Below are 24,444 nucleotides of genomic sequence, written 5' to 3' on the forward strand. Positions count from 1 at the left end.
AGTCAGTGCCCATGTAAGGGATGGCAGCAGTGATTTGGAATTTGCACATTAACCTCAGGTTGTAAGCGTCCAAGGAAAAGAAAGAAGCAGCCACAGCAGTGTAAAAGAAATGCTGAAAGCAGCATTTGCCAGTATTGCAGCTGCTGTGCAGAACATCCTTTTTGTACCTGAGATGTACATGCACAGGGCTTTGTGCCAGTGTGGGAGTAAGGGGGGAAGGTGAGGAGGGAAACACTACCTTGCATTTCTGCAGAAGTTGCTTTTGGGGAGGATTGTTTTAGTTATCAGTTTAAACATTTGTAAGTCTCCCTTTCCAGGCACCAGAGGAGGAGAAGCTTCTCCAAATGTTGATTCAGGTATCTATCTGGATCTCTCCTTGGAGGATCTCTGTCAGAAGAGGTTTTCTCCTTCTGTTATAGAGAGCTGTGATGATGACCACCGCAGGTTGCTAGGCTTTGATGACTATTCCCCTAACCATGTGGGGTTGAAATTCCAATAAATGCTCAGTGAAAAGTAATGTAAATATTATATGCCTCTGAGAGAAAGAAGCTTGTGTTGTTTGTAACACTGCAGCAGTGAAGAACATAATGCAGATGGATTGAGTTCTGTCCCTACCCTGGCTCTCTTAAATACAACTTTCATAAATGGTGATGTTTTGTTGACACCTGTGTACGACTTCCAGTTATGAACAGTTGATTTATTTAAGTATCTGTGCAGTAGGGAAGTATTAGATTCCACATCTCATCTAAGGGCTTTGCTCTTAATAAATTGCTTGCTGCTGATGGTCCCTCAGAGCTTTAAAGAGAGATGGAGTTGTTCTTGATAACTGGAAACAAGACATTATTAAAAAATAACTAACTATTACTGTAATGGTCATTGCAGGAAACAGATTACTTTAATTCAGCTACCCTGTGGCTGAAATTAAAGGGTTATGCCTTTTTTTTTAATACAGTTAGTCAGTGATGTGTTGGTATTACATAAGCATAGAAATCTGTGGCACTGTGTGAAGACATTTTTATTTCTAATCACAGGCAATCACAACTTACTGACTGTGAGGAGTATGTGTGACATGATAAACTGTCAAATATGGGTTAACTGTCTGTCAAGCCAGCACTTCTGTGTGTGTACTACTTATTTTCCTGTTCTGGAGAGCGAGTGCACATTTAGTTTATGTCTTCTCTAAGCAGTAAAAGCAGCAGGTTTTCTAGCTCTAGTACTGGCACAATTACTATCAGCTTTTTAAAAGCTTGGTACTGAGTACAGACTGATGCCTGAAACTCCCTCGCTGGTGCCAAGGAGCTGACTAGGAAGCGTTGGCTGAAAACCTGCTGTTTGAATTTTTGCAGAGTGTGTACTCAGAGCTTACAGCTGCCTTCATAGTTGAAGAGTGAACCCTTTCTGTGTTACCCTGGCATCAAAATACAGAGCGTTACTTTCGGTGTGAATTGGCAGCGCCTGGATTTAGATTTACTTGAACACCTGCAGCAAATGCAGTACAGCACTGACCTAAGAAACTAGCAGGAAACCAAATGTTGCTAAGTGTTGTGAATCTGGATTTTTTTTCAATTGCATCCTACTCTTAAACTGGCCCTTAACAACATGGGTAACTAGGAGCTTAAAAAGCGTCTTTGATCAGAGTAGCTGCTATTAAATTCTTCTGTGGGTTTTTTTCTGACTTCCTATTTGTAAATTTGTTTTTCTTTCTTAGCCTTCATGAAGAAATCATTGACTTCTACAAGTACATGTCTCCCAGACCTGAAGAGGAGAGAATGCGGATGGAAGTGGTGAACAGGATAGAAAACGTTATAAAAGAGCTCTGGCCTAATGCAGATGTGAGTATGACACTGCTCTGTTTGGTAGTATACAGAAGCAACATCTTGTTCCCATTTCCTTTGTGAAGTATTGAATAATGAAAATACTGTTTATTTTTCCATGTTAAGTGACACCCAAAGGGCTTCTGGTCAAATGAGAGAGATGATCTTTATTTCCAAAATGATACAAGATACGAGATTTCTGTCACAGGAACAAAGATAAGCTACACCTGCTGTAGTCAAAGAAAGGGCATAAGGTGTGGCAACACTTACTCTCATTAACATTTACCAAGGTTAATGGAAACATATCAAACATGCATGCATGTAAAGCATTGTCTTACTCTGGTTGGGGTTTTTTGGCTGAGAGGAAGCACGCTGCAGCTGAAAACTGAAGTTCTCTTTTCAGTTAGTGACCATCTTTCTTTGCTGGTTTTACAAATATTAGAGAGCTGTTGTTGCATCAAGGAGGGATTCTCTGAAGGTTAGAAGGGAACCCAATGGTGATACCAGTCTCACAGGTTATAATCTGGAAATTACTGTAATACTGGTTTTGTAATATTTCACAGACCTGCTTGGGAATTGAACTCTTGAACTCAACTGTGTTCAACTTTGACAGACATTTGTTGTAATTTTTCAGTTTGAGTTGATCACTAACCTGTTGGAAATCTGTGTTGGTTTAGTTACTTATAAGATTTGAGTACATGCCATGAGAAGGTGGGAGTGTTATCTGGTCCAATGTCCTCAGCTTTAGCTGTAAAGTGATAAGTTAGTGTTTAGGCTGTTCCTTTTGAGCCATAGATACAGCAAATTCAGATAACACACAGGTAAGACATACTCTGTAAAAATGATATACCAATAAAAGGAAAATCAGGCTTCATTAATCTGAATGTATGGAGCATGCAGAATGCATCTAGGCACATTTTTACCCTGTTCCACTTAGGAAAAGGCTGAAAAAGCAGATGGGGGAGGGAGGTGGTGGTATAAAACTAGGTATCCTAAACTGTTACTTCTATAAATAAAGTTAGCAATTGTGTCATTTGCTCTCTTACTCAAGGGAATGTGCTTAGAAGGAAACATTCCTAGTAAGTGAGAACTGTTCTTGGCATCAGCAAGGCTCTGGCCATAAGAAAGACTTTAATTACGCTGAAACTGTACAACCTGAAACATAAAAAAACCCAAACCCAAAACATTTTATGGCAAAATTTTTTGACCAGTTGAATACAAAAGTTTAACTGGGGAACAAGTAAGTATTTATACGGTGGGATTTAGAATACATTTGTCATAATGTCCTCAGCAGCATGTCTGAGTAGTAGGTAGCCTCCTAGCTCTGAAAAGAGGTACCCTTGCATACTTCACACACTTCCGATGACCTCTCTTTGGAGTAACAAACTCCAAAGTTCCCAGAGAAAGGCAACTTGAAAATTTACTACAGATACAATGTTTTGTTTTGATGAAGGGATTTTAGTAGCAAGGACTTTCCAAGCTTTTGTGGGCTTCCAAGTTCCATTGTGCATAGCAAGGACATATTTGGACACGTAATTAACACTGCTTCAGGAACTCTGGAATTTAACGTGAACAAGCTCACAGAAATGTAGGCGAAATAGTAACAGTAATATACCAGAGTAGGCAGAGTCTGGTACAGTACTGTGAAGTCTGAACAGATCTTAGGAATGCAAATATAACTCTCTGTCCATGTAGAATAACAACATAATCAACAGTATTGGTACACCGCCCACTAATGCTCAAGCCATAGTAGTGCCCTGTATTTGGGATACTTCAAATATGTTCCTAACTGCAGAGCTTCAGCAATGTAAATCCTGATTCAGTTAATCAAAACCCTTTAAAGCTTCTGGTCCAATTTCCTCTTCCGGGTTTCCAGATCTGAAGAGAGCAGGACTGAAGTGTGGGTGTGGGTTTCATTTGTAATAATACAGTGTTCATTATACTCCAAATTATTGTACAACAGCAGATGGTCTCTCATTCCTTTCAGTGAAGCTCATATATGTTGTATCAGTATGTTTATGAGTGGTTTTAGGGTTGTTTATTCCATGAAGGCTCTTTGCTGTTCAGCTGAACACACCATTTTGTTTGATAATGTGGAAACATCTTTAGGTGCAGAAGTACTTTTCAGATGTTATGTGGTGGCCAAATAAATGCTGAACCCAAATGATTTTATATGTTATTATCCAGGATTAAGAAGGGTAATAATTATGACTACATTCATGATGCTTTTGTCAAAATACACTACCGCACTGATGCTAGTTCTGTGGCATCTCTGGGAGTCTTTTCTAGTTTGAGAAGCTACAAACTTTCAGCATTATGTTTGCTGCCAGCATGTGCTTTTTGTTGGGTGTGGGAGTGAGGGAGTAAAAGAGTGAAGTGATACAAAATAATTAGGAGGCAGCACACATAGTGAAGTATCCTTTACGCTTAGCCTGTATCTGGAGCTAAACGACAACAATTACTCTGTCACTCCTCCCAAGCAGAGGAGGCAGATGGAGGAAAAGGAAAGAAGACCCATAGGTTAAAATGAAAATGAGTTTAATGAAACAAAGCTAGTGCCAGTAGCAGGTGTATGAAGTTATACTCAGCCCAGCAGTCACACTAAACAGGAATGCAGCCCTCTGGAACCAGGGAAGGAAGAACCTGAGCAGGCATCTCCCCAGACTTGCCCCATTATACTGAGTGTGACATTTATGGTCTGGGATACACCTGTGGCCAGCTCAGGTCAGCTGCCCTGGTTGACTCAGAACTGCTAATGGCCCACAGCTCATAGCTGGGTGGGATTCTAGCCTAGCTAAATCAGGACAAGTATCAAGACACTTCCTTACAAAATATCATCCTTTCTCATCTCTCTTTTCTTATCCCAAAAGGGAAAAACATAAAAACTGGGTCACTTGACATACAAATAGGTGGCAATCAAGCTTCTGTTTGAGGCTCATTAAAGCAGAATATGTAAGTCTGTAAGGTGGCTCCAGAAAATACATCAGAAGACTGTCTGCTTGAAAAATAGTCCAAATGTGTAGATATTTTCACTTTGAAGTCTCACAAGTGCTGTGCTTTGAGACTTAGTGCATGAGTCTGACCTCCCTGCGAGGTTTGGCTAAGTTAATGAGGGTGGTTTCGGCCGGCTTACAATGGAAACCTGATTACTTAAACCTCCAGTGCTACTAATAATGAACTAAACCTGTGGGATCTGAACCTTTCTGAAACTGTTTCTGTATGTTTAAGCTGAAACAAACAGATTTGTCCTGCCTGCTGTGTAATTCAGAAAAAAAGGATCATGGTGTAATTAATTTTTTAAGCAGGCAAAGCAACAGAGATGTGCTAAAGTTAGAGACTGTGTTTAAAATTGGAAGGGTATGAACTGATAGTGGGGGGGGGGGGTGTATGTTCTATCATTCTTGAGTGTTGTAAAATCTTTTGGGTTGTGGATTTTTGCCAGATTTGGTCATGGTGAAAAGTTTTGCCTTACAAAGAAGGTTTTGTAATAGAAAAGGCAAAGTTATTGCAGTTTCCTGGGTAGTAATGCTGAAGATGCGCAGTTTATACAGACACAAATGCCTGAACAGAAAAGAAGGCTTCTGTTCCAAACATGCCTGTTAGCAATACCAAAATCTACCAATGGAGGGTAGCAATAACCAGCAAATTGATAGAACTTGTCTTCTGAAGCCTGAAGGTTTGTTTTCATATACCCTGTTCTTGTGTTTCAGGTGCAGATCTTTGGAAGTTTTAAAACTGGTTTATATTTACCTACAAGGTCAGTGATTTTTCAGTGTAAATTCTGTATGAGAGACCTGTGGAACCTGTAGCCAATATCCCAATACCTCTATTACTCAAGTGTATGCCTGTTAGCTTAAGGAAGTGTTTAAGTTATTAGTGCTCTGTAAAGTGTAAAGAAATATAGTAATACATGTTCTATATAGATTTTGCATACATTAGCTAAATAGCTGAGTTACTGTGGTGTCAAAAGAGGCTTATTTTGTGATTGGGCTTCATTAAATAATGTACTGTAGAAGTAAAGGTAAATTTTATCTCCACAGAATAAATTGTAACAGTTGGTGTTAATTGCTAAATCATAACACTGAAGAGAAGGGATTACTTATAGAATTGGGTTTTTTCTTTCTTTTTTTTCCCCCCTCACTTGGCAATGATTAATTTAGATTTCAGGGTCTGGGTTTCAGAAAGATCTGCAGTATCTTTCTAATTCAGTTACTCTGTTTTGGAATTTACCTTTGTCTGAACTGATACTGAAAGTTTAGGCACACAGTTGCTTAGCTTCAGGATCTCTTGTTTTGCAGGCAATATCTGTTCTCAAGGTGACAACAGAGCTGCTTTTTCTCTCTTGGTGCATGTCAGAAAAATGTCTCCTATTGTTGTCAGCATCAGTAATGGGTTTAACACTAATTTAGCTTAGAAGAGAAGTGTCCAGCAGCATTTCTTGCTCTCCAGTTGGGTTTTGAATGTAGTTTTTGGAACCTGGCTGAATGCTGCCTGGCCTAAATGGTATGCAGCTGAACTGCTGCTGAACTTGCTCATGAGCAAGAGATCCTTCTCTGGGATTGTTACACGAAGAGTTTGTGAATTAGCAGACTTGCAGAATCTGCTAGGGGAGGAAAAAGTATTCCTCAGTTTTTTGGTGTTGTGCAGTTTTCTCTCTCACTGAAGCAGCCTGCTGGGGTAGCTTCAGGGTTATATGCTCACCTCCTTTGTGTCCCCAAGCAAGGAAGGGAAAGCAAAGAAGCTGGGGAGCAAAGAAGAAAAAGCTTAGAATCTCACAGTAGCCTTCACTGGCTTCTGTTTGGACATGGCACCTTGTGAATTTGACTTTAGGCATTGAATTATGTTGTCAGCTTCCTGTGTAGTCAAATTAATGTCTTTGTGAATAGGGAGGAAGTGTAGTGGGCTGCAGACACCTCTTCAAGGAGCTGAGTGAAGTTAATTTGATCGTTTGATCTTATTTAACAGCTTGTTGGTTTCCAAAAGTCCAAGTTGCCATATTCTTCATCCCTCCTCCCTGTTCTTGGCACTGCAGGACAGCTGTTTACCTTGTGAACCCTCTGATGCCCTGATCACTCAGAAATCCAACTTTGAGAATCACCCCAGAATGTTTTGGGGGTTTTTTTAAGGGGGAGAGGAGCAGTTAGTTGGTTTCTGCTAGGCAGGTTGATTTGCTGTGGGTTAGACAAACACCAGGCCCAGAGCAAAGGAGGAGACAGGGCTTTGCATCTGAGGGCAGAGAATGGGCAACAGGGCTTTCTCTTTCAGTAAAAGGCTGCTAAATGGGCATTACTGATGAATGCAGGAGTCAATGTCTTGCTGATCCCTCTTAGCTGATAGCGAGGCCTGAGGAGACTCATCTTGAGCTTTGCAGCCCAGTTGATTGGTGTATCTGTTCCCACTGCTTAGTAACCTGAAGTCTTCTGTGTTTTCCCAAGTGTGAAGGTTCATCCTCACCCCTTTCCTCAGAAGTCTGAGAATAAATTACTTGGCTAAGCTACATTCTGTCTGCCTTATTCTAGTTATTTGTAGATGAGAGTTGTGTAAGTGTATTGGTCTATTAATTAACTCTGTATTTTCTTTGCATTTCAGTGATATTGATTTAGTTGTGTTTGGAAAATGGGAGACGTTACCCCTTTGGACCCTGGAAGAAGCTCTTAGAAAGCACAATGTAGCAGATGAAAATTCAGTAAAGGTTTTAGACAAAGCAACTGTAAGTTTGGGGGAAGAGGGTATTTCCTTGGTTCAGCTAAATTTCTAATCAAAGGACAAATTTTCACAACCAGAAACTGGTTTACATATGATTTTTAATAGAATCAATAGGACCTTTATTTAGTACGGGTTTTAATACTGAAAAAAAGTAATTGCTAGTGCTCCAACAGAAGCATAATTTGTCTGTTGGAGAAAATGAGCTGTTTTTCCATGCTGCACGGCATACACTTGGTTTTAAGTGAGATTATGCTAGTCACCGTGGTGAATGGATGCGGTCAGACTCGGGGTTTTCTGGACTGAGTTTGTACGTAAGTAAATGATTTGTGTTTTCTTGCTGCAAGTAAGCAGACATAATACATTCTCACACAGAAGCAGTAAGTACAGCTTTGTACAATTCTGTAGTTGTATGTCTGGTGCAGGTTAAGAATTCCATTATAGCTACCTACCTTTTGCTGATGGTGAGTGTTGGGTTTTAAACAGGTGTCTAATGGATAGCTGTTAACTGGTGGAGAGAGGTAATTTGGAAACCGCTTGGCTGGAGATATGTCAGAGTGCTTTCAGTATCTTGTGCTTCTTCTCATCATAACTTTGATGAGGAATCAATGACCTACAGTGACACGAGTGTGTCTTAAGACTGTTAATATTTATCCTTATTTCTTAGGCATTTGTCTCCCTCTGGTGTTTGTTTTTCACACTACAGCTAGGCGTCTGCACCAGGAACTGACTAGCAATCTTGTAAAAGGAAGGCAAAATGTTAAGTTCTGCTAAACAGAACAGTACATTTAAAATACCATTTACGAGTCAGAAAAGCAAAGTTTATGTAAACAGACTGGCAAAGAAAGTGACTTCACAGATAAACAGGAGTCCTTGTTTTGTCTGTCTACCTGCTCTCTACACATTCATAAAACAGTTTGGTGCATTTAAGTATGAATGAAACCAAAAGTGTCTGGAAAATCTATATTGACTTCCTCTGTCTTTCTTTTGCAGGTACCTATTATTAAACTGACAGATTCCTTCACTGAAGTAAAAGTTGATATAAGCTTTAATGTACAGAATGGGGTTAAAGCAGCCCAGCTCATCAAAGATTTTATCAAGGTCAGGCAACGCTATAACAAAACTATAGAGCTGAGTATTTGGTGAATTAGTTTGATTTTCTGTTTTCCTTTGCATGCTTACCAGAGATAAACTTTCACTCTTTTCTTTTGTTGTCTCATACTGCTGTGCAATGTTCTTAGGCCCAACAGGCATTTACAAAGAAAGCATGGAGAAGTTAGGGTGGTACAATGACCAAGGAAATGCACTGATACCTGTCTTAGATGTTCTGCTTTTCTAACTAAGCTACCTTGAACTTAAAATTAGTAATAACCTCACATTTCTGAGAAAATAGAAATAATTTAATATTATTTGACATACAAATGCCAGTTAAGTAGAGTGAGTTACATTCAGTAAGTTACTGTTCAGGGATTCACTAGCATCTATAGTACAGGTACATTACAACTATTTATTTAATATAGGGGATCATTTTGTTAGGATTAACACACTTTTGTATTCAGAGTTTTGTAGTGTCATTGCACCATTTCCCTTTCATTCCCTCCCCCTATTCAGTGCACCAGACAGTTGTAGTAAACGACTTACAAAAGCAGTAGATATTTTTTCTTGGCTTTTCCTGTTCTGTGTAGGAGATGAAGCACAGTTCAGTCTCACTTAAGCACTTAGGCATTACTGTTCTATTGCTAGCTGCTTTGGTCTTTTTAACCAAACTAATGGATAGCAGGAGAATCAAGTAAAATTCCTTCAGAAAACTCCATAGATTTGAATCACAGAATGTTAGGGGTTGGAAGGGACCACTGAAGATCGTTTAGTCCAACTCCCCTGCTAGAGCAGTATTACCCAGAGTAAGTCACCCAGGAACAGATCTAGGTGGGTTTTGAGTTACTCCAAAGAAGATGACTCCACATCCTCTCTGGTCAGCCTGTTCCAGTGTTCTGCCACCATCAAACTGAAAAACTTACTCCTTATGTTTATGTGGAATCTCTTGTGTTCCAGTTCGCATCCATTGCCCCTTGTCCTGTCACTGAACACCACTGAGAAGAGCCTGGCTCCATCCTCCTGACACTGACTCTTTAGATATTTATAAGCATTAATGAGATCCCCTTCAGTCTCCTCCAGCCTAAACAAACTCAGCTGTCTCAGCCTTTACTCATAAGGCAAATGTTTCAGTCCCCTAATCATCTTAGTGGCTCTTCTCTGGAGGTTATCTGATAGTTCCTTGTCCTTGTTGAATACAGCAAGCACTTACAGTTGTAAGGGTTAGAAATCATGTACATTTGCTTTAAAAATGTCACTGAGTTGCAAGAAGCCTTGTAAATAGGGCTCCTGATACACAGAAAAGTTTTTGAGAAATTATTTTTTCCCTTTAATCTTTAGCCATCATAGATACTGTGTTCCACATCCCTTTTCTAGCAGTAAGGAAGCTTTCAGCTCTCTATTGATAAAAGGAGTGAAATTGAGCCTCTTTTCCCCCTCTCCACTGTGAGGGGGTGTACAGAGTGCAGGCATAGCTCCAGCCTCTACTGGTGTCCGAAAGGTCCATGCTATCCCCACATGCAGTGTATGCACATCTCTGAGGGAATCCATGCTGACAAACATACTTAAGGACCAGTTCACCAAAGGTATTTGGTACCTTTGAAAATATATCTGAATGTAGTTATTCTGAAGAACTGATTTGAACCTTAGACCATGGAGGTGCTCACAGGACAGGAGTCTGGGAGCAAGTTGGTTGTAGCAGGAAGGTTTTACTACAGACATAGGTATCTCCATAGTTCTTCCTTATGCTTTCCTTTTCACTTGTATGAGAAAAGCAAGTGTATTTATACATTCAAACAAAATGAGTCTTGATTTTTATGAGGTAATAACTTTTTTGCATTGTTAATATCTGCCGCCAGAGTTGAAAAGGTAAAATAACTGCATTGATCACTTGGCTTCTCCCCTGATACTAAAAATAATAAGTTAGAATTATGCTTAGCTTTGAGACTTGCTGTACAGATAGCTTCAATATGCTGCCCTAGCATCAGTTATATATATACATCACAGTGTCCTGACACATTTGTTTTTCTCTTCCAGAAATACCCTGTATTACCCTATCTAGTTTTAGTATTGAAACAGTTCCTGTTGCAGAGGGACCTCAATGAAGTATTTACAGGTGGAATCGGTTCTTATAGTCTTTTTTTAATGGCTGTCAGTTTCCTTCAGGTAAGGTTCATGACGTCTGTTGATGCCATTGGTGTACGTTAAGAAGGAATTTAATGATTTAACCTCTCCTGTTTGTGGCCTTGGGTCCCCTTTTTGTTTTAAAATAGACATATCCCATCTGTCTTCTTTCTGCCATGCTGGTGCCTTTCATAGTAGAGATGTTTGGAACATCTATTGGTTTATCAATACCAGGCACATGTGTCATTCATGGTAAAATAACTGGGCTGTTGTCTAACTTATTTGGGGCAAGCTGCATAGGTCAGTGTTAGATGCAGCTATCCTTTATAACATTTGTCTTCCAGGTTTTCAAGCCGATGCCAAGTAAACGTCTTTAGTAGCTTTCTGTTCAATCTTAGAGAACAAAATATGTGAACTAAATCTGTATTGTTTTGCCTGGGGAAGAAAAATATTGTAGAAATACAAAGTAGCCAAGTTCTGGCTTAAATAATCTTGTTCTTGCAGTAAACGTTGCTGTGTAACTCTCTACTTTCACAGATTGTATTTACTTTTATACCTGAGTCTTGGACTGAGGCTCAGTGTTTGCTGAGTGCTGTTGCTGTTGGCTTCTGAGCACAAAAGTAAAGAAGACAACAGGCAAATCTTTTTGAAGGAACCCAAAAGCTCTCCCAGCCTCATTTTTTTCTTATATTGACTTATGTATTTTCTTACATTGATCATTACCATTTGTTCCTGAAATAAAAGAAGTCAGGTTTTGTATCCCTTACAATTATGAATTGTTTTTTTCATAGTCTCTCAGGCTGCATACTTAACAGAGGTGATTTTTTATAGAGCTGTGCATGTTAGAAGCTTTTATTTTTGTTGCAAACCCAGGTTTGCCTTTACCCTTAGTGTGAGAGTTCACTTACTGAACTGAAGCTTCAAATGCAAAAACATTAATACATGACAGCCTTACTTTTAAGAGGTAATTAGTTTATAAAAAGTTTTGAGAGCATCTTGTTTTAAGGATGTCAAACTGCTTTATTGAGGGGAGATACTATCTTTAGATGTTTGCCATATGCTTTACGTTTTACTATGATTTATTGTATTTAGACATGTTTGCCATGGAAAAGAAAAGGCACTTGTGAGCTGAAGTCCTAAGAAAATTGTTTTTTCTCTCTTCTTAATAGCTGCATCCCAGGGAAGATGCCTGTGTGCCCAATGCCAACTATGGTGTTCTTTTAATAGAGTTTTTTGAATTATATGGACGTCACTTCAATTATCTGAAGACTGGAATCCGAATAAAGGATGGTGGCTCTTACGTTGCCAAGGATGAAGTGCAAAAAAGCATGCTGGATGGCTACAGACCATCAATGCTGTACATTGAAGATCCTTTACAGCCAGGTATCCTCATAAACCAAGATTTAACATGCTAACTAATAAAAAGAATCAGAGGAATGCTTAATCCAGAGTTGAAGAGCAGCATAGAATGACCATCAAACCTCATTCATGTCAATGAACACAAGGTGCACTCAGAACCCAATGATTTTCTTTAAGGTGTCCCTACCAAAAGTTATCTTGTCCCCCAAGAGCATGGTTCTACTGCAGTCAGGAGGTGGGGCATGAGGAGGCACCCCAAGCAATTGTCACATGCTCTGCGGTGACAGCAGTAAAGCTACAGCAAGGTGGGCCTGAGCACAGGCTATAGATGAACCTGTGCCTGGTCCTTCTCCGGCTTGTGCTTCCCTGTGTCCCAGCTGCACTTCTTGACATGCGTGAACTTGTGTATGCTCTCTCCTGTTCAGTTCTGTAAAGTCACTTCCATTCATAGTGGCTGTATTCTGTGCTATGACCTTGACATTAAGGTTGTCTGTTGACTTGAATGGGGAGCTTCTGAAATGGTGAGTCAAGTGTTGTTCATAGAAAAGAATGAATATATTTCTGACCATGAAGAATGTCACCAGGACAGTGTTGTTATGTATCTAATATATGTGTAATATATACAGGATGGGACTTCTGTTCTTTTAAAAACTTACTTATTTGTGGCTCTTTTACCCAGAGAATTGCCATTTAATATCCAGAGGTCTTTTAAGCCCTTTCATGTATTTATGCTTCATTAATCCTGTTCTACAAGAGGTAACTGCAGTGAGTTGGGACATAAGGGAAATTTTCAAAACAATGCTACTGTTTCCTTTCTGAAAGGATTAAACACAGTTTCAGTCTTACTTATTTGTTAACTTATATTCTTGTTTTAAGGTAATGATGTTGGGAGGAGTTCCTATGGTGCCATGCAAGTGAAACAGGCTTTTGATTATGCCTATGTTGTTTTGAGCCATGCAGTTTCCCCAATAGCTAAATATTATCCTAACAACGAAACAGAAAGGTACATTTTATGAGTCTAAATCTCAAACATTAATTGCTTATATTTTTGGATGTCTGAAAATGAATGGTGGTGACTGTTTTGGTTGTTTTTCCTGATTTACAGTATACTAGGTAGAATCATTAGAGTAACCCAAGAAGTGGCCACATACAGAGACTGGATATCAAAGCAGTGGGGAATGCAGAGTAGGACGGAGTCTTCATGTAATGGTAAGTTTTGACTCGGCATGGCTGGTACTGGGAAACTTGCTGCATGTTTTGATCATAAGGATTTTGTTCTTCCTTTTGCCTTACTGTAAGGCATCTTAATGTGGAGTCACCATCATTGGAGGTGTTCAGGAGGAGACTTGATAGGGTGCTTGGTGCCATGGGTTAGTTGATTAGGTGGGTTGGGTTAGTTGATAGGTTGGATGCGATGATCTTGAAGGTCTCTTCCAACCTGGTTTATTCTGTTCTATTAATGTGAATGGAATTTTTTGCTCAGTAGTGTTGGACTTTTCTCATGTCCTCATCTGGAAAAATTAGATTTGTGCAAGAGTAGAAGGGCCATACCACATCTTTGTTCTACTCCAATAGATTTGGTCAGTACAGAGGTCTGTAAAGAGAGCTGGCTTGCAAAAGGAGTCTATGGAAACACTTCCAGTTTTGATGACACATGTTATTACTGTCACCTGCCTTTGTCCTTCCAATTTGGATGAGGTTTTAAAAGGGAATGCAAGCTTAAATCTAAATCTAAATCTAGATTTTCTTATTAAGATAGAAATTAGTGAGAGTGTTAGGAGAGTTGTCTTGTTTTCAGTGTAAAGTATTGCACAAAGCAACCAGCTTTGTCGGGAGTGCTTAGGACCCTAGCAGCGCCAGCAGATGTGAAATGGGAGTTGCTGAGTTGTGGGCATATAGGAAATAATTTAAACTTAGGTACTTAGTGCTGTTGAAGTGTGTCTGAGACAATCTTATTAAGCAGCATATCTGAAACTTTTTACTACCTTCTTCTATGTCTTATCTCTCATATTTCTATCTTGAGATATGAGTAATGCTTGGTGGTTTTCATACTGTGCATTAATGGATCTTGCAAGGAAACCACCACACTCTGCAAGGTGTTGGCTTGCTGCACGCAATCCATGCACACAGACATAGGCACACATGTTGTCTGCATGTGTTAAAAGTGTGTGTGTGTGCAGGTGTCCTGCTGAACAGAACAGATACATCATACCCGAGTCCCCCAAACCATATTTCAGCAGATAAACGCGTGGTGATGCTTCTGTTTTGTTTTTAATAGGTAATGGAGTAACCTTGATAGTAGATACTCAGCAGCTTGACAAATGCAACAATAATCTTGCTGAAGAGAATGAAGCACTGGGAAAACCTAGAAATAAAACTTCAGAAACACTTAGTAAACATTCTTCAAATTCTTCATCAGGTCCTTTATCATCATCATCGTCTACACTGTCCAGCTCTAGTGATGTAGTAAGTATTGGAGGTTTTCTGGTTTAGTTGGTTTGGGGTTTTTTTTTTGGTTTGTTTGTTTGGGTTTTGTTTTCAGTTCGTTTCTTTTTCCTGGTTTGTATTGCCATGGGATACAGTTTGAAAGCTTGGAATCTAGTTAGCTCTTTCATCCAGAATCCTGACTTGAATAAAACGTTATGCAATTTCCACACATGTAAGTTTTTGACACAACTCATGTAGAAAGTAAAGAGAGTACATACAGAGTTGCATAGCCTTCTTTCCTTTGGGAAAACTGTCTGTCAGGAACATGACTGGGAGTCCTAAGCCATCTGCTTTAAAAAAACAACCAAAACCTGTTGGGGAACTCTGTTTAAAAGAATGAAAAGGTAAATCCCCAAAATCAGAATCACGGATCATACATTTTTTAATCTGTCCACTTAGTAAGAATTCTGGATTGAAAAGAGTTTTAGTATCCAATAAAATAATTTCTAAGCTTTGTCCGCTGCTGACTTTATTTTTAAAGAGCAACTCACTAATACTTTATGTTTTCCTGAAGGATTCTGATGGAACACCTTGCAAAACCTCTAAGCAATTGAGTTGTCGTCAGGCTACCGCGAACAGAATGGGGTCACAAGAAGTGTCATTGGAATCCTCTCAGTCAAGTGGGAAAACACAAAATAGCCAAACAGTCAATACATCCAGCAACATGAACAAATCTCAGGTTTGTGAAATGTTTGAGAACAACAACTGTATAGCTTATTTGACTGCTGCACATCATCCATGGAAGGGTGGCTTGTTCTAGAAAGGAAACACTGTTTCACCTCCCCTTTACCCCACCAAAAAGCTTTTGAGTACTGATTGTGTTTCAAATCACATGGTTCTCTCTTTAGCTTTACATGGGTGAGATCCCAACAGTGGCTTTCCCAGCCTTGAAACAGATGAAATTGGATTGACTTTTGGGAAATCCAGATTAGCTTTTTGCAAAAAGCATGTCATTCCAGTTCTTACGGCAGAAATGGAGATGTCATGAGACTTGCTTGCACTTAATGAGAAATGGTTGCAAAAATGGATGTCTAAAGCTGTGACTACCTGCTCTGTTAGCTGTTGATACTTGTTGAACTGCCTTTCATTAAGGGAGATGGAGTTTCCTTACCTGTTGCATGAAGTTTCCTCCCAGATTCCTTTATGACAAATATCTTCATGATGAGACCTACCAGGGTATTTATCACATTGAGGAATGCTTCTAGAACATCTCAGTAGTCTGGAAGTATTACATGCCTCCATATACATTCTACTTGTATAGATGCAGTTCATGCCTTTTCTAAATTTAGAACTTTGCTAATGTATAAAAAGAGTGTGGAATCTTCTGGAATGTTAATCCTGAAAAGTTGCCTCCTAATTTTTGACATCTATCTCAAGCCATTAACAAGAGAGTTGACAAACTAGGCCTTGGGTGTAGCACAAATGTGAGTGTGATCTATTACATGGAGCCAAGTGCTGCTGCTGGAATATGAGTATGTACATCAGAGCTACTCTACCGTCTGTAAAAAGACGTGGTATAAAGTTAGTCCTGCTCTTAAAAGTGTGTTGTCTTAATTTTACATCAAAGATGAGCAATCTTCTGTCATCTTGGATTATGGACTCTCTTGTTTCTGTAAAACACTTCAGTGATGTTGTGGAGTGGGAGTGATAGAGAAATTCTGTTCTTTTAAGAGTTCAGTGTGCTCTGCATTTCTCTCTTGACCTGCATGGGTTTGGGCCTAGTGATGAACATTGGTTTTCAACCAGTGAAGTGAAAGATCTGTTGCACTGTGCCGCTGTCTGAGCAGCGGCCTGGCTTCTTTTGCCATACCAACCTTTTCAAGGGCAACGTTGTCATGAGTTTGTGTCCCCGTTCTCCAGAAACAGGAGTGTGTACTTGCCATGTTTTGGGGGCTTTGGCGCTGATTTTCCATGTTCTCTCTCTTTTACAGCATGGATCTGCACGGTTATTTCGCTCTTCTAATAAAGGCTTCCAAGGTCCAACAAACTCAAGCCACGGTACCTCAGTTACAAACAAACAACATCAAGGCAGCAAATCGCACCAGTTTTATCACGGCAAAAAGAGGAAACACAAGAGGGATGCCACCCTTTCAGACCTTTGTAGATAGTTGCCTATTTTATGACTGTTCTTCTCTGTGCAATGATCTCATGCTACAGGATAGTTTGATAGTGACTCCTTGGATCTCTTCAGGAGCTTCAGACTGTTCAGACATTGATTAGCAACTGCATATTTTTTTTTCCCAGCTCGCCACGGAACGGATCATGAAGATTGATCACTGCAAAAATAAAATGGAAAAAAAAAAATAAAATTAAAAAGAAAACAAAAAAAAAAGGAAGGAAAAAAAAAAAGAAAAGGAAAAAAAAAATTTTAAAAAGGAAAAAAAAAAACTTTTTTTAAAAAAGAGGCAAAAAGGCTACTCATTTGATAAGTCATATGCTACAACAGGGTCATTTAGGATATAAAAAGCTTGAATGTAAAATAAATGTATTTCCCATCAGCTCATGCTGACCTGTAGAGGTAGTACTCAGTGTGTCTAGGGGGTGGTAACAAAGAAATAAAACACACACACACACACACAAAAATGTTTTTTAAAAAAAAAAAAAAAAGAGAAAAACAAGAAAAAAGGCAAAAAAAAAAAAGAAGGCAAAAAGTTGTATTTTGAGGGAAACCCAGCCTTTAAAGGTGAAACTAATTCGTGCATGATTTTTCCTTTTTTTTTTTTTTTTTTTTAAATATTATTTTTGCATATACTTACCATTTTATTGTGTATATATAGATGACCATATAGGAAACCTGACATTTGTAATAGTGGATTTGTTAATACTTTTTACATGACATTACATGTTTCAATTGTAAACATAAATTTTTCTCAGGATTAGTTTGGAAAATAATCTGAATTGTCATCTTAACATCCATAGAAACAGTCATTACTAGTGTTAATTGCTCAGAATTTCTTTTCCTTGGCATTGACAGGATTTAATAGAGCATTTGATCTGTTCAAAAGCTGTTCCTCTGAAAGAAAGATTGATGGTGGCAAATGAAGCTTTTCATTTGTATAAAGTGTACGTGTACTTTGTGTAGACACCGAGTTTGTCATCTTGGAGAAGTAACCTTCACCTTTGGTTTCTGGAGTGCCATCATTTCAGGCGATGGGGTTTTGTAGCTGCATCCTCCTCTTCCTCCCCTTAGTGGTCTCCTGACACTTCCTGGTTTGTTTTGTTTTTGTTTTTTTTTTTTTTAAGAAGTAAAAGGCCACTTGGGGGCTTTTTGTTGGTTGATGGTGGTGATCATTTCCTCCTTGAGATTTTTTTGATTTTAAAACAACAACCAACCAAACGACAAAACTCACTTTACTGCATACCTTTGCATTCCTGGGCTGCTTTAATCCTATGCCTCTTCCTTCCTTCCCTTTCCAGGTCTGGGTTTGGTTTTTTTTGTTGATTTTTTTTTTTTTTTTTGGTCTTTTCTATTTTTGCAAACTCCTGTAGGAGATAACTGTTGAAGCTTTAAGTAAATTTTACAATTAAAGTATGTTTTTCTCACTCCCCTCGTAGACATTTTTATATTTACACTTAATTATTTAAAAAAAAAAAAAAAGAGGAAAAAAAAAAAAAAGGAGAAAAAATAACTACACTGCAAATAATGAAATCTATTTTGTATTGCCTTAAAGACCCAAACCCCTTTCATATCTCATAGTATTTCTTCACTGACCTAGTTACCATTTGATTACTCCGCATCTGTCTGGTTCAGGCGCATCACAAGTCTCGGTTGCAGTAACTTTGATGTAATGAATGCGAATTCAGTGGATAATTACACTACAGGCATGGCTTGGAACAAGAGTTGGGACACTTCAGTGGCTGGAAGTTAAGTGGCATTTACTTTCACCTATTTCTTTAAAGAGGGAAGCGTGTACTGGGCATAAAGTGGCTGTATTTAATGCAGCTCTTCTGGAGACGATGCTTTTATAAAAAGTACTCTTAGCTTTTGGAAGCCTTTTTTTTGTTGTTGTTGTTTTCTTTTTAATAGATACATTTACAGAGTACTCCAGATCAACCTGACCTTCATTGGGCACTAATGAGTGCAATGATTGTTTTAAAAGTAACAGAATGCTGAAATAAGGCCAGAACTGATGTCATCACTTAAATTAATAAAGACATTCTCAATGAGTTAAAGTGCTTCACTTCAACGAAGACAATACACGTGTTCCAAAAAATCTGGCAAGCTGCAACATTCACTCAAACACTAAGTGTGAGTGAGGCTAATTTGACAAGGGTTTTAACCAAAAGGGCAACTTTTAGAGTCATGTTTTAATTTGATCAGACAAATTCGATCAGAATGTCGCACTTTTGTTCCTAGAAGCTAGTGCAAGTTGTACCACATTATAACATGATCACAGTATTTATTTTGTTTTAGGTTTCTTGTGGATGTGTAGATTCTGTTCAGCGCTTAGGGAGCAATTATTTATGACCGATATTAATCCAAGTATTGGTAGCTGCTCGTAGCGAAACTGTTCCAAAACTAAATACCTTGCGGAGATCTGTATCGCATTTACCACACTGAAGTGTTTTTAAGAGAATCACCCTCATTGTTGAAAGCAAATGTACTCTTAGGGTGCAGATATTAGTGTTCCAATAAGCATGTGATAATTTTAAGGTGGTGGTAGCGGGAAGATAATCTTGATTCCATTGGGAATCTTAGGTTTGCCTCAATTTATGGTTTTCATAAATTTAATGGAAAATAGCTTTTCCTGGACTGCTCAAGTTTCTTTTTGGTAAACAGTATCTTTCTAAAAGAAAAAGGAAAAAAAACAAAAAAAAGGAAAAAAAAAAAAAGGAAAAAAAAAAAAAGAGGAAATAAAAAAAAAAGGAAGAAAAAAATAGGAAAAAAAAAAAAAAGAGGAAAAAAAAATAGGCATGAAGGAGAAATTGAGGTGTTTTACATTGCCTCAACTGACCAGCATTGTATTCATAAAATACTGTATATCTTGCAAATCTTTATTTAAACAGAACAGTTGAACTGTTCATTTTTCAATTGGAAGTAAAATACTTTCAAGACCTTTTAGTTTGCCTGCTCATTTGTCTTGTACATTTCATCTCTGTATTTGACTCAAGTCTAATTCCTTTTTGAGTTTCAATACTTTTGTGAAGATTTTGTGAATATATGAAAAATAAATGTTTAATCTAACTACTGCAGTTTATCACTATTCTTGACACTTACCCTGTTTTTTTCCTTCACAGTACTTTGGCAAGAACAGACTACTCAAGGTTCTTGGTAACATTTATTGTAGTATCTGGGTGCTTCCCCAGCTGAGTGCTGGGCCCCTCTGCCTGTTATTTGGAAGCTTATTTTGTTCACGTGGGCTTTGTCTGACATGTTTTCTCCCAGGAGATCTGAAGCAAAGTCTGTATGCCTGAGGATAAGTAGAAGAACACACAGATATAAAGGGCTCTCTGTGTATTCTTTTTCTCTGACTTTCCCCTGCAGTATAGAGAGGAAACTTGTACGAGAATCTCTTTACTTTGCTTTCTGAACTTGGCTATAGAGTTGTGTTCCAGCTGCCGGACAGCAGCTGTGCAGAACTGCCATGCCAAGAAGGGTGTTGTAGAAATAAATAGGCAGAAGTTAATTTGAGTTACCTTCAGCTACAAACCCTGTTCAGCACAGTTCCTGAAGCACAGCTGATAATACTAAAGTATGTTCTGGTTATTCTTACATAAGTGAGTAGGGAGGCATCCACATGGAAGGTTCTTGTAGTCTTGCTGCTGGTCGTCTAGCAAGACCATCTGAAATACGTGAATAAGCTGAAATGTTTCCTGTATCTTCCTGTTTGACATGGGTTTGATTTGTTAAGAGGTTTTTTACTTGTTTAAAAAAGAATAGTTCAAGTAGTGTCTATAGTTAATTATTTTTTTGAAATTGTCATTTACTTTGTGGCAAAAAAGAAGTTGTAAAGAATTAAATCTTCCTCTTCGTGAGACACAATGTGATTCTGTTTACCAACCTCCACGTTCTGTGTAGCTTCCTCAGGATTTACAGCTCAGATTTTTAAATAAGAAGCTTGTTTTCCTGGAACCTCATCTTTAGAAAATGATTAGTAGTTCAGTGGCTGGTGGCAACTTTTCTAATGCACTTTCAAGACAGACCTTTTTCATTTTTAACTGGAGTCCTCATGAGTGCATCTGAAATGTAACGCGTGAGCAACTGCTTAGAAAATAGTCTCATCTTGGAAGTGTAGTGTAAATAAAAGCAGCCAGCCATTCAACAACTTGATAGCTGTTGAAACTGAATGACTTGAACTTTATTTCCTGAAGAGTGAAAGTTGTAGATTACAAATGGTGTAATTACTTAAGAAAGGAGTGTATTTACCTATCTAGGGGCTGTAACAAAAAATGGCATCTAATTATTCTAGCTCCTATTAATGGCAAATAGTAGTGATTATTTATTCTGCTGATACCTAGAACTTGAGTCTTTTGCTTAACAATGCAAAGCCTTTTTCTACTCTGTTTTGAAACTTTGTCTTGAGAGCACAGAATGCAGGAGCTTTATTTTCTCACTAATTTGTAGTGTTTCAACAAGCTTTCCTCAACAATAGTTTCCAAGTGCAGTGGCCTAACTGTTAAATGTCTCTTGACAGTATTGCCAGGAGTCCTCTACCAGCAGCTCTGGCAGATATGTATTCATGGTTTCATCCACAAGTTGAAACAATATTTGCTGCTCTCAGGCTGTTTAAGTACATCACAATTACAGATTTTCCTCTGCCAAAGTTATTGGGCTCTGCCCTGTAGTAATTTGCTCTGAGCCTAATTAACTCATCTTCAAAGACTGATTGTTAAGGTATTTGAGATGGACACAGAAATTATCCAACACCAAGAATCCTTTTTCAAGTTATTTAATGAACAATATCCTGAGTAGCACATGAATTAAATTTCAAATGGCCTTTTGAGGTCTTTATCCAACATTTGTGTCAGGTATCTACCTGAAAAGGAACTTGTAGTAAAAGAGACAGAAAGTGGCTGTTGCTTGTGCATGGTAGTGCTAGAACAAATTACACTTCAGATTACTGTAAGATTGATTGGTTAATTTTGAGCAGCTTTGATTTTAATTCCTAGTTTATTTAGTGATTTCCTCCCCAGGACCATTTTTTCAATTTGTTGATTCCAGAAGTTTAGAAGTATAGACTCCATGACCACACAGTTCAGTGGTCCTCTCCCATGGCAGTAGCTACCTTAGAATTTGCTTGTTCCCCTTTGCTCCTTCCTGTAGCAGTGCAGCCAGTGGTGATCTTGGATGTGTGTGAAACTGGGGAAAAACAGGAATGTGAATCTTTAGTTTGCTGTAAAGGAAGAGGTGAAGGCTGATGGGATCCTGAAAATCACTTACATACAAAAAGGTAAGGGAAGGTGAAGAAGAGATCTTGGAAATCCTCTGGATAAAAGCCATTTGGAGCAATGTCATCTTCCTGCTTTCCAAGGTGCATGAACAGTGAGGTTCTGCTAGCCTTTTGGTGAGTTGGTTTGCTCAGATACTGTTTGCTTCTCAGGTGCTGGATGATGTGAACGGTGAATCTGCTCACCATCAAAGTATGGGTTAAATAGCTGCAGAGGTGTTTATTGGCAATTAGACTGGTACTGGTATATGCCTTGGTTCTTCCTCCTGCCCTATAGGAGTCTTTCAAAAGATGCTTTTTACTCCTTGGTGGCTTTTCGTATTTTAAACGTGAGTTGAGTCTCCTAATCCTTTTTTTAACCTCTGATTGGGGATTGATAATGCTTCAAAAAGAATGTTTCCTGACTGCTTTCAAAGAAAAGGAAAAAAAACCCAAACCTCATTAATTATGCAAAGTAGGAATGTGTCCCCTTACCCCTCATACATCTGTATTTGAAGATCATTTCTGTGCAAGTGTTCAGATGCTAGGCTGATTATTTTTTTGAATCTGTATAACAAAGTCCTAATTTCCCATAGTACAAAAGACCTGAAGAAGAAACCACTTGGCTGTATGCAAGAGCTGGCTTGTAAAGAATGCATTTGTGTGATGTTGGAGGAAGTCTGAAGAGTCAAGGGTGCAGATTTGGTGAGTGCTTCACTTGTTTAAAAGCTCTTGTACAGGTATATAAAACTACTTTTGCTTATGTATGAAGCAATGTTTGACTCTTGAGCTGAAAGGTCATTAAGCAATCAAATGCTTCTGAATAGCTATTAGAGACAAGTAATCTGCTCTCAGCTGCATTTTCCCAGGTCTAAAGTTCATTCACTGTAGCACATTTGGTGACAGTGAAATCTGAAAATAAACCTGGTTCACATTGCTTGTTTATGCTGCCTGGCAATGTGACACAACAGTATCTGGTCAAGACTTAAAGCTCCCATCGTAAATCACAAACAAATCCACCTTCATGGTCTGTATACAACAGGTTGTTGCACAAGGAGTATGAAGAAATATTTTTCTTGCAACAATAACATGATATGTTTTAGGTGCAATATGCATTAGTGGTTGCTGTTTGCATTTCCCTCCTGTGGTCTATTTCCAAAGAAGACTGTTGTTCATCCTTACAATAAGTAGGGATAGATTAAGGCTGGGTTGGTTGGTTTGGGGTTGTTGATTTTTATTATTTCTTTTTTTTCACTCTTTGCTATAGTGGAACTTGGACCAAAGTCACTTGTGGTTGCCTGGTAATCAGTAACTATGAAGAGACCATTCTCGGTCAGAAAAATCAATGGCTAACCCAAGAGCAGATAGAAATCATTCAGATTGTATTCCTTCAATGGGAGCTTGTTTGCTTTTCCTTGTCAAAATTTCTGACAGTGCAAGGGAGGAATAACTTGGAAAATAATGAAACCTTTTCTAGAAGATTTTTTTCATCCCCAGGCCTGTCTTACTAAATCTATGTTAATGTATCAACTTTTCACTGTCAAGAGAACAGAACTAAGGAACCTGATTGTTGAAGACTTAAAGTATCCCTAAACTCAAGCATGCGCTATCTAGTGAATCATTTTGTGCAACACACTCCAGCTACCCAAGGTAGTTTGAAGGCTCTTGTTTTATAATGGAGCACCTTCAGGTACTAGTAACTTACCTGGTATTGCTGAGCTACTGCCTGCACTTGTGCATCATAAAGCCCACAGAATCCCACTGTTAGAATAGAATAAACCAGGTTGGAAGAGACCTTTGAGATCGAGTCCAACCTATCATCCAACACTATCTAATCAACTAAACCATGGCACCAAGCACCCCATCAAGTCTCTTCCTAAACACCTCCAGGGATGGTGACTCCACCACCTCCCTGGGCAGCCTATTCCAATGGCAAATAACTCTTTCTATGAAGAACTTCTACCTAACATCCAGCCTATTCTAAAGGTTTAGCTGAGAAAATGGAATTTTATTGCCTAAGGAAAAGGGTTTAAGCAATATTAGAAAGGTCAAATGCCAAGAGGAGAAAAGCAATACCTGCTTCTAGGAAGAGGAGACAGTGCAGTGGGTTGTCCTGGCACCTCTGGCTGTGCAGAAAAGGCAGCCTCTGCCTCCTCCAGCAAAATGGGCCAGAGATCACCTTGGCCAACTCTTGCTGCCCAAAACCTGCTTTCCTACACAAAGTGCTTTATAGAAATGCATTTAGCAACTAAGTACTTCTAAATTCTTCTGAAAAAAGGTCACATGATGGTCTATCAAAAGCAGAACAAACCTCTCAAAGTATAGGCAAATACAGAAGTTGGGAATCGGGAAGCTGAAGCATTAACATAGAAGTTAAGAGTCCAAGTTCTGCAGTCACAGAAGGCACTGGCCTGCTAACTTCAACATGCATGGATGGTCTGATTTTAAAACCCAAACCAAAATCCCAGTCTTCAAATGGCATTGCTGCACCTTATTTC

The 24,444-nt window shown here is 38.7% G+C and overlaps 1 protein-coding gene across 1 annotated transcript in view; it reads left to right on the forward strand.

The window, feature by feature from the left end:
• Nucleotides 1-16,882, forward strand: part of TENT4B (terminal nucleotidyltransferase 4B) — a 40,555-nt gene extending 23,673 nt beyond the window's left edge. Inside the window, exons 2-12 of the mRNA XM_054170158.1 lie at nt 1,709-1,832; nt 5,525-5,571; nt 7,404-7,524; nt 8,511-8,618; nt 10,647-10,775; nt 11,903-12,116; nt 12,969-13,095; nt 13,198-13,301; nt 14,371-14,558; nt 15,094-15,258; nt 16,511-16,882. Coding sequence (XP_054026133.1) covers nt 1,709-1,832; nt 5,525-5,571; nt 7,404-7,524; nt 8,511-8,618; nt 10,647-10,775; nt 11,903-12,116; nt 12,969-13,095; nt 13,198-13,301; nt 14,371-14,558; nt 15,094-15,258; nt 16,511-16,687 — 1,504 coding nt within the window. The 3' untranslated portion in view covers nt 16,688-16,882. The remainder of the gene's footprint in view (nt 1-1,708; nt 1,833-5,524; nt 5,572-7,403; nt 7,525-8,510; nt 8,619-10,646; nt 10,776-11,902; nt 12,117-12,968; nt 13,096-13,197; nt 13,302-14,370; nt 14,559-15,093; nt 15,259-16,510) is intronic.
• Nucleotides 16,883-24,444: the final 7,562 nt, after the last annotated feature.

Source organism: Dryobates pubescens, chromosome 19, assembly GCF_014839835.1.
Source record: "Dryobates pubescens isolate bDryPub1 chromosome 19, bDryPub1.pri, whole genome shotgun sequence".
In the NCBI taxonomy this organism is placed as follows: Eukaryota; Metazoa; Chordata; class Aves; order Piciformes; family Picidae; genus Dryobates; species Dryobates pubescens.